Source organism: Eriocheir sinensis, chromosome 43 (genome assembly GCF_024679095.1).
Source record: "Eriocheir sinensis breed Jianghai 21 chromosome 43, ASM2467909v1, whole genome shotgun sequence".
Taxonomy (NCBI): Eukaryota; Metazoa; Arthropoda; class Malacostraca; order Decapoda; family Varunidae; genus Eriocheir; species Eriocheir sinensis.
Window position 1 is genome coordinate 14,880,787 of NC_066551.1, and position 10,111 is coordinate 14,890,897.

At 43.5% G+C, this 10,111-nt stretch overlaps 1 protein-coding gene across 2 annotated transcripts in view; it reads left to right on the top strand.

Moving 5' to 3' along the window:
• Positions 1-766: 766 nt before the first annotated feature.
• The window catches only part of LOC126980194 (protoporphyrinogen oxidase-like), a 47,067-nt gene continuing 37,722 nt past the window's right edge, over positions 767-10,111 (top strand). The window contains exons 1-4 of one of the 2 annotated variants that reach the window (XM_050829826.1): positions 803-931; positions 4,114-4,194; positions 6,901-6,991; positions 7,264-7,455. In XM_050829826.1, coding sequence (XP_050685783.1) covers positions 7,271-7,455 — 185 coding nt within the window. In that variant the 5' untranslated portion in view covers positions 803-931; positions 4,114-4,194; positions 6,901-6,991; positions 7,264-7,270. Of the gene's footprint in view, positions 932-4,113; positions 4,195-6,900; positions 6,992-7,263; positions 7,456-10,111 lie in introns of both variants that reach the window. The other variant, XM_050829825.1, reaches the window with a different exon arrangement.

Consider the following 10,111-nt stretch of genomic DNA (forward strand, 5'->3'; position numbering starts at 1 on the left):
CTCCCGTGTATCTAACCCCACCTAATATCGCTGTCCATGAATTTATCAAATCTATTTATTAATGTGACAATTGTATTGGCACTCAGCACGTGACTGCAAACCTGTTCCACTCATCCACCAACCACTCTGTTAGTAAACCAATTTTTGCCTATGTCCTTGTTGAATCCGAATTTATCCAGTTTAAACCCATTACTTCGTGTCCTACCCGGTTCTCTTACCAACAAAACCTTATAATTATCCCCCTTATTAAAGCCCTTCATCCATTTATAAACCTCGATCATGTCTCCACGCACCCTTCGCCTTTCTAGAGAATGCAAGTTTAACTGTTTGAGTCTTTCCTCGTATGGCAAGTTTCTCAACCCCTGAATCATCTTAGTCAAACTCCTCTGCACCGATTCTAACATTTTGATATCCAAGTGACCAGAACTGAACCACATAGTCAAGATGAGGTCTAACTAATACTAAATATAGTTTGAGGAAGACTTCGGCGCTTCTATTGCTCCTTCTATTGGCTCCTTCAAATAAATCCCAGTACCCTATTTGCTCGATTTCTACCATGAATGCATTGTGCCATTAAGCAATAGTTATGTGAGGGGCTGTTCCTACCTACACTCAGAAAAGGCAGTGATTGTATGCACTTTCATTGCGTCTACTGGATCAGCTGATATATGTTTTGAGTCTAAGGGGGGTGGGGAGACAGCTGACCAATAGCGCGTTGGCTTCGCGTTCGTGACGTCATGGCGGCTCCTCCCATAATACCTCCATGCTCTATACTTGCCTTGGGCGGGGGAGCAAAGCCAAGGCCAAGACTGCTTCACTTCTGTGACGTAATGGCCTCTCCTTGTATTCTTCCTCCAAGGTAAACACTGCCGCCGCCCGCCCCACACGTCATCGTGTTATTGTTGCACACACCGGACAGCACAGGATAGTGGTAAGTATGTTTTGCCCACTGGTGACAACGACAAACAAAAACAACACCTGTTAGCAACTACCACTGACGGGGCTCTGGAGGCTGTGGTCCCACAGCCTAACTAGCCCCATAAAACACCCAAAAAGAAGATCTTTAAAGGATTAAATGTTGAACTGAGCTCAGCTGTGGTCTCACCTCAGCCCAACTGTGAAATTAAGCTCATAAGTCTCTGCCCAACTAGACCAAAACTCCCCCGTTCCCACATTAGGAATTAGAATGTGGGGAGACCTAAGACAGGACCTCTGTTGGTGAATAGTACTCTCATTGATGACCCCCAGCTTGGTCATGGCTAATAGCTTTGTTGATTCCTTCTCCTCTGTCTTTGTTGACTTCGTCCAGGACAACCCATTTCCCCACCCTGTTTGTCATGACTAACTGTCAACTATCAAATTTTCACCCACAGATGTTGCCTTATAGTTAAGGACACTTAGAACCAACAGTGCCATGGGTCCGAACAACCTTCACCCTCAGTCCCTCCGACCCTCGCCTTCTGAAAGTATGCTCGGTAAAATTCTAGTGTTTGCCCATACTCCCCCCTCCCCCCCCATACAAGCCTGGGGGCCTGGTGGTAATGCGGGGTTTCGGGTGGGGGACACGAAATCTGTCGCATTCGCGTATTTTTTTAGTGGTGGTGGGGGGGGGGGGAAATAAAAACTCCCTAGATCTAGGGAAATTCCCTAAATTTAAGGAAATTTTCCTCCCACCACCACTAAAATAAGTGTTTGCAACGAATTTAGTGTTTCCCATACAGAAACCATGCACTCAGTGGATCCCCAAGATTGTTTTGTGAGAGAAGCGTAGTGAACCCACCAAACGATGCTCACCTCACCATCTGGCGTGGCACTGGAGGTCATCTGTGCTCACATAAACCGCCTACACCGCACTCATGCCCTCTCTAGTAAGTTGTCACCTCATCGCAAGGTTTCTGTCCTCCAAGTAGAGTCCGTGGCACCAAACACAGTGTATCTTCATTGTTTATCACTGACACAAGTAAAACCACCGGCTAGCCGGGATCCTCAACGTAACGTAACGTAACTCAAAAACTATGCATTTGCGACGCATTTCATATTTACCACCGCATTCCCCGAAGTCTCAATGGCCCCCTAGCCAATTTTGGTTGCGAGGGGTGAGTGTGGGCAAACACTAGAATAATACCGTATGCTCTTCAGAGCTTGCCTTTCCTCTCTTTATACTTCATAACAGATAATTTTCTTCTGGATGCCTCCATTTGTCATGGAAATCATCTCAGGTTATTCCTATCTATAAAAAAGGAATCCTGACATACCCTCTTAACTACAGACCCATTAGCATTGGTGTTATTCCAGAATGTCACCCGTCTCACAGCAAAGAACACCTTGGTGCTATATGAAGTATTTTGTGTTAATACAACACACTGCTGTATTACTTTTCCATCGCAAATAGAAGGGGGGTCGAGGAGGGCGAAGCCCCTCTGTTAGGTAGGTTACGTTAAGTTGAGTTTGGTTAGTTTAAATTTATTCAGCACACAGTGTGGGGAGGCGGAAATAGCATTGCAGGATGGGACACGGTGGTGTTGGGGGTGGTCCACTGCGCTGGCTAGTGTTGCAAGAAATACCTCCTCATAGAAACAAGTTGCTCTGCTGTCCACCACACTTATGTGCTGGGGGAATACACAGTAGGAAAAAACATTAATTTGCCTGTTTTTGTTCTAGTTTGCCCACTTGTGATCTTTGGGTAGAGGCAGATATATCTGGATGAGGAATGCAGCTTCCTCATTCTCCCCGAGCTGTCTTTCTTTCTTTTTCTCTCTCCTGTTTATGCTTCTTTCTTTAGGTAACCGGGGGATTAATCCTCCCAGGGGTCCTGCGTCTCTGCCCTGTTGTGAGCAGTCTGTCCAGCCCTTGATCTGGGCTGGCTGGGGGAATGGTGTGCACCCCCTCCCCTAATAAAAAAAGACAAAAAACTTACACTAGCCAAAAACAAATTCAAAAGTGGAGGTCGGGGTCGGGGCGCGAGCCTCAACCCCGATCCGGTCTTGCTGGGGGTCCGCCCACGCGGTACCATAAACCGGGGTGACTTCGGACAGTATTCAAGGTTTTTTGCTTATGAAACTTTTGTTCCTAGGCCTGGGATCTATGCTGAGTGTGCATTTACTTTGTATTGTTAAGGGCTATCATTACATGGTGCAACATTTCCATGAAACTTAATAGTTTTTGTGCTAATAGGCGCACCTAATATTACCAAAAGTGGGGTACAAACTTGGCGGAGGGACTGTTTTTTGTGCGCCATTAAAGGTAATGGCTTAAGAGTAGCTTAGCCGGATATTTTGTTTTTATTTATTAATGATCCACGAGACATCCTAGAGTTAAAGCAAAGTATGTGCTTATCTTTGTATTCATTCATACACACACTGGTAACATTTCTGTGGGGTCTGATTCACTTATTAGAGTGAAATTCTATTGTGATAAACAGTTGCAAATTTGTGTCACTAGTAAAAATGAAACTAGTAATTCAAGTTTTGCCACCATGAAATATACACAAATAGCTAAATATGAAAGCTCACGAAGTCACAATAAGTGACATCACATGCTTTGCGCAGTAAAAGTATGCTATTTTAGGTATTTGATACCCGCAATATGGCAGGCTGCTGCTGCCTCGGCCACAGATTATTGCCAGATTGTCGTACTCAGCTGATTATATTTCCCGACTTCCTGCCCCAAAACTGTCTTTTGGGCTCCAATAATGAAACTAATTTATAGTTATCGTTAAAAGAGTAAGATCCTGATGTTTCTTGGCAATAGTTAGGTGTCAGAAACTGTTAAATACTGTGCTCTGAGTTTGACAATCTGGCAACGGTGGCTATACGTATTTTCATATTATTGTTCTGTTGTTTATTGAATGTTGTGTTTAAGAAAAAGAATACTCATAATTTTAGTTAGTTTTTAGTTATAAGGATTCTTTACGAAATACAAGTATAACATTACCTTCTTTAACTTAGGAAACGTCCTGAATCCTGGATCGGCTATGGTATTGTTAGGTGCGCCTATTGAAAAAATATGGGTGTCCAAAGTCACCCCATGTCTGGGGGGGACTTCGAACACCCATGAGGGGACTAGGACAGTGGCTATATTTCATTGGGTTTACGTATCTGACCCTGTTCACAGATTCCGGGGATTACTTCGGACACTGTTGAACCGGGAATAAAAAACGGCAAAAATCTTGGGAAAGAAGTTCCCACATTTTAGGTCAGTACAGGTAACTCTAGATTTATGTGAGTTTGGTTTATGCGTTTTTGAAATAACGCAGGGTCCAAAATCCAAATAAATGTTTAATTTACACGTTTTTTTCATTTATACGCGATATTTTATGGAGTGGCCACTAGATGTCTCACGCAACTGGACTCACACGGCACCGCGGCCACACAGCTGAGCTCAGTTCTTCCTGCGCGCCACTTGAACAACAATACAGTACCCACGCTTCCACGCTACTCAACAATAGAGGTGCGCAGGTACCGGTACCAGCACCGGTACTAACGGTACCAGCTATACGGTACGGTCCCGGTACCAGACTGCTCGGTACCGGTACCAATACTTGCCAGTCGTTCATGGTGTCCCTCATTTCTTCCTCACATGAGTGAGGCTGAGATTGATTGCATATGCAGGTCCATAATTTTTGGGGGAAGGGCTAGAGGGAATCATAGTTTCATGAGGTGGGGGAAGCTGGCAAGTAAAGTGAGCATAGCCATGCTGTCTGGGGATGCGTGAGAACAGCTCAACAAGTGTAAAGTCTGGACTCTTGCCGCTTGTGTAAGTGCCATCAACATCACAAGCTTCAGGGTTAGTTCTTTGAGGGACAAGTTATGTAATGGGTACATAGATCTAAGTTCCTGTAGTACTGGTGTAACATCCCAGGTTTCCGTGTACCTGGGTTTAGTTGGTCTTAGATGGAACACCCCTCTCATGAATCTGTTAACCAGTGGGTGGTTTCCCGCTCTACAGCCATTTACCACAATGCCAAGGGAAGAGAGGGCACCCCTGGCCATGTTGAGGCATTCATACCCCACTCTCCTGTGGAAAGTTTCCGTCAAAAAGTTGATGATGTTGGATACAGTGGGATCAAGGGGATTAATGTCCCACCTATCACAAAGTCGCATCCATCTTCTGATGTGTGGCCCGTATTGTTTCGCTGTCCTGGGTTTCCTGGAGGCCAGGATGATGTCTGCACCCTCTTCAGATATGCCCCGTTCTCGGAGTGTCTTCCAGACAGTAGGCATGCCATAAGTCGCATGTGCTTCATTATTGGGTGCATCTCCGCTGAGGAAGGGTGCGTCAGTACGGCCTTCCTCCTCATAATTATGTGGGGGTGAGCGACCAACATCCTGAGTATCATGCCCATCCATGGCTGCGACAGCCACAGGGGTACAACCATCCACCCCTTGGCCCTTTCTGCATGCATCTTTTGCAGGCACCTAGTGATTAAAGAGAATGGGGGAAAAATGTAACAGAGGTCAAATATCGTCCATTTAATTGAAAAAGCATCGAAATAAGCTGCCTCTGGGTCTGGCTTCCATGAACAGAAATAGGCCACTTGTTTGTTAAGTCTAGATGCAAACAGATCAATGGAAGGGGTGCCAAAAATGTGACATAGGTCTTGGAAAATGAGTTCATTCAGCTTCCATTCGTGCCTGTCGTTGACTCTACGAGATGCAGTGTCCGCCATAACATTTTCTTTTCCTGGTATGTGTGAACATGTGACCCATGCATTATTAGCTACACACCATTCCTAAATTGAAGTAGAGATATCATTACAAATTAGTGACTTTGTACCTCCCATTTCATTTATATATATATGTATATATATATATATATATATATATATATATATATATGTATATATATATATATATATATATATATATATATATATATATATATATATATATATATGGCCGTAGTATTGTTGCAGAAAACTTTGATGTGCTTCCCACAGAGCTCAAGTCTGAAAGTCTGAAGTGTTATGAGGATTGCTTTGAGCTCAAGAGCATTGATGTGTAATTGTTTCTCCTCTATTGATCAAAAACCACTAGTGGTCTGCTGATTTAGGTGTGTGGGGTGTCCCTTACGTCTGGTATATAAATCATGACAAACGGCCAGCCCCCTTAACGCGAAGATGAAGGTGAAAATGACAAACCACTGAAAATAGCTGGAAGTATTTTACAATTTTTTTTTCACCTATGGCGCCGGTAGGCTTTGATGGAAGTGCCTGATGGTCAGCCCCAGCCTGTTGTGGTGCAGGCGAGTGTTTACAGTGGCGCCATCTTGCATTGGCTCATGCTGACCCCCAGAGTTCATCTTTGATTCTAGAGTCTAGAGTCCGGGTTAATAAGTGGTCTTATGGACAGCATGTGGGCTGTCTTAGGCCACTCAGCGGCGACTGAAAAATCCCAACTTGTGGCACCGGGCGGGGTGAGAACCCATGTTGTCCTGGAGCCATCACGCTATCCACTCAGCCACCGCCTCCCCAAACTAATCATAATAAGATCTATATTTATATATTGGTCTTATAAAAATAATAATAATTTTATTGCCAGCAGGGCACATTTGTACTGCCCTTGGTATAGGCAACTCACAATCCTATGAAATAATAATGAAAGTCAAGTATATAAGCCATCATATCATATATGACCTATATTCTGAAAGCTCTCCTACAATATCCGGTAAAATAAATATATAATTTCAGCAGAACTCAGCCACAATGCAGTACATGCATCCTCGGATATCTCACAAGTGCTGTGAGAATGTAGTAAACGCGTCCTCATGTTGAAGGGGCTGAAGGACTTTTGCTGTAATGACATTTTTCAGGCACTAATTAGAGATTGGCAAAATCCTACTGTTATGGTAATACAATAGAAATTTGCATAATTTATTAATTAATTCACTTTTTACCTTCAGAGTTGGAAGTCTGCAATGTTATGAATTAGTCAACCTTAAAATGGTCAAAAGCAGCAAGAACCTCAGTTATATAAACACATCCTGACACAAGGTAAGTGCATGCAGTGTTGAGTGTTAAGGTGCTCATCACTTACCTGTTTCATTTACCTGGTTGGGCCTCCAGGTCACAATTCATTGTTGAAGAATATAACTGTCAATGATCATACTTTCTTTTCCACAGTAAGCCCACAAAGTAAAGTAACCAGATCTATAAATATGCACCTTGATTAAGTAATAACTGTTTTGGTATTATGTTGAATAAAGCACTAATTTAAATCTTTGGAAATAACTTGTCTAAGATCAATGTGTAACTTTTTTCTTCAGTTTCTAGATGGCTGAGAGTGTTGCAGTGCTTGGGGGTGGCATGGCAGGCCTGGCTGCTGCTCATTACCTTGGACAGTTAAGGATCCTCCCGAGAGTAGTGTTGATGGAGGCCTCCCACAGGCTGGGGGGTTGGGTCAGCTCCACCACATATCCAGACAAAGTGGTGTTTGAGCACGGTCCACGCACTCTCAGGTTTGGTTTGCTTTTTTGTAGGGTCAGGTTATCCTATTTGACAGGGCTAGGTTACTGTATTAAAGCAAGGATTGGCTTAATTGCAATGATTACCCTTGGTAATTGTTTGATATGTAATGTTTGTCGTAGGTGTTTGTTTATTTATCTATACCTCCAACAACCTATTCCCTCGTGGAAACTTCCCCTAGGGAGGTAACTGTGGCAGAAAAGTCTCCATTTTCCATTTCTGCACTCCCCAGCAAACTCATACTCTCAGTATCATCTATCTCTCCAGTACTTGTCCGCTGAAGTAATTACTGTATTTCCCACCATATAAGATGCACCTATAATTTGGCTAGATATATTTAGAAAAAAATTTAAAAATTCCAGATTTTCCCTGAACTTAATGTATGTGCAGTATTACATTTGGCCACCTTACTTACAATTATGACTATGATAGTGTATATTGCTTTGTGCCCTTCCCTGTGTTTGAAGTATCCCACTGTTGACTAAAGAGTTACAGTGCTTATACCTGAGCAGCTGTGATTTAGAAATGGTAAGCAGAAGGGATGGTTGGGAGATTCACTCACTGCGCAGTGTGCAGGCGGTAACTTTCGCTACTACTGAGGGAACTAATTGCACGAGGATGCTACGTTCGATGGGCAATCTTGGTCTTGATCTTGACCTTCAGGGACCGGCTCAAGTAGAAATAGATGTTGATTCATTTCTGTCAATCATATTTTACAATGAGAAGCAACAATGCGTTTACAATAAACACTTTAGTCATCCGTGGATATCTGTGCTCTCAAACAAGTACCACAGAAAATGTCAGCTGACCAGGCCGTTGCACAGCAGAAATACCTCCAGACTAATTCGCCCAAGTCTGCCCCATGGTCGCCAAGCTGAGTCATGTCAGGCAGCACCCTGCTCCACCAATTTTGTTCCTGTGTAATAGCCGCTCAGGCCCTACAGGACAAGCATACTGATGCTTGTCCTGTACAAGTGGATTACATTTTCTTCCTTCTATCTTATATATACAGTACAGTCTCCAGGATTGCTTCAAGTTTGCGATAGGGACCCCCAAAAATTTGATTTTTATTGAAAACTGAAATTGCGATATGACCCGAAAGGAAAAGGAAAAGGTTGCTAAAACTGGGTTTTTTCACACCTTGTTGTGGTCCTTGACTCCCATTCTCGCTCCTACCCACCCCTTGGCATTTTCCATTGGCCGCAGGAAGCATGGCGAGTGAGATCCAAGCAGCCAGGCACATGTGTGCGAGCAGCCCTGACCGTGCGCTTGGCCCAAGCAGCTGACGGGTGCCTGATGATGCCGATGGTGATGATGAGTGTCGGCGGCGTGGCCCCCGCATCGGCGCCACCCAAACGGCATTTTCACAGGGGCCCGCGTGTGTGTGGCTGTGCCCATTGTGGGCCCAGGCTCCTCAATTTGCCAATTCTCACTTTCCACATGTTGCGTGGGACCCCTTTCCTTTATTCCATCTCTTCTTTTTCAAAAAGAAGAGATGGAAGAAAAGAAAAGGGTCCCGTGCAACGTGTGGAAAACAAGAATCAGCAAACTGAAAAGCCCAAACCCACAACAGACACAGCCACACACACACGGGCCCCGACAAAAACACCGTTCAGGTGGTGCAGATGCAAAGGCCAAGCTGCTGACACTCATCACCATCATCATCCGCCCGTCAGCTGCTCGGTTCCAGTGCACGGCCGGGGCCATCTGCACACAAGGTTTTCAATGTTCCCCATAAGAATAATGGTTCAAAGTTTGCGATTTCAACGTTTGCGACCCGCAACGTCGACCTATTTATCGCAAACTTGGAGACAGTACTGTGTATATATATATATATATATATATATATATATATATATATATATATATATATATATATATATATATATATATATATATATATATATATATACACAGTAAAACCCCGATTATCCGAAAGCGGATTATCCGAAAAAACGGATTATCCAAAATTAATCTGGATAATGCAATTAAAAAAAAAAAAAATTCTATGCTAAAACGTTATAAAACATCAAAAATAAATAAAAGTTACTACATATGTACTATATTAACACATTTAAAATTGATAAGAACAGTTAAATTGAATATGCTTGCTAATACGTATTGCGAAATAGCTTGTAACGAATAGATCAATGTATTAGACAAAAAACATTAAACAAACTCTCAACAACACCACGTCCGCACCTTCGCCCCAGCAAGGACGTAGGTGCGGCGAACGAACAGACTACTGCACGACTACTCTCACACCGTACTCTCAAGACAACGACACAAACACGACTCCCCTCTCCACTCCATGCCACATTCCCCTTCCAACATACGAGTTGCGCGATAATATGAGTCATCATACTGTGTCTCCACCTGCACGATGCATCAAGGTCACACTTGCAAGCTTGCACAACCATTCACAATCGCACTCTGCAACATTCACAATTCAGATCTGCAACGCTCACAAGTATCAACATACACTGGTCCAGACAAGGAGACACACAGACAAACATACAATAAAACATTTACATCACATGTTTTAAGCGTACTACTTTGTTTAGCGTAGCGTGTGTTTGTTTGGTTTCATTGTTTACATCGTCAGTCGGCGGCAGTCGCGTCACACACTTCACACTGGGCAGTCGCATC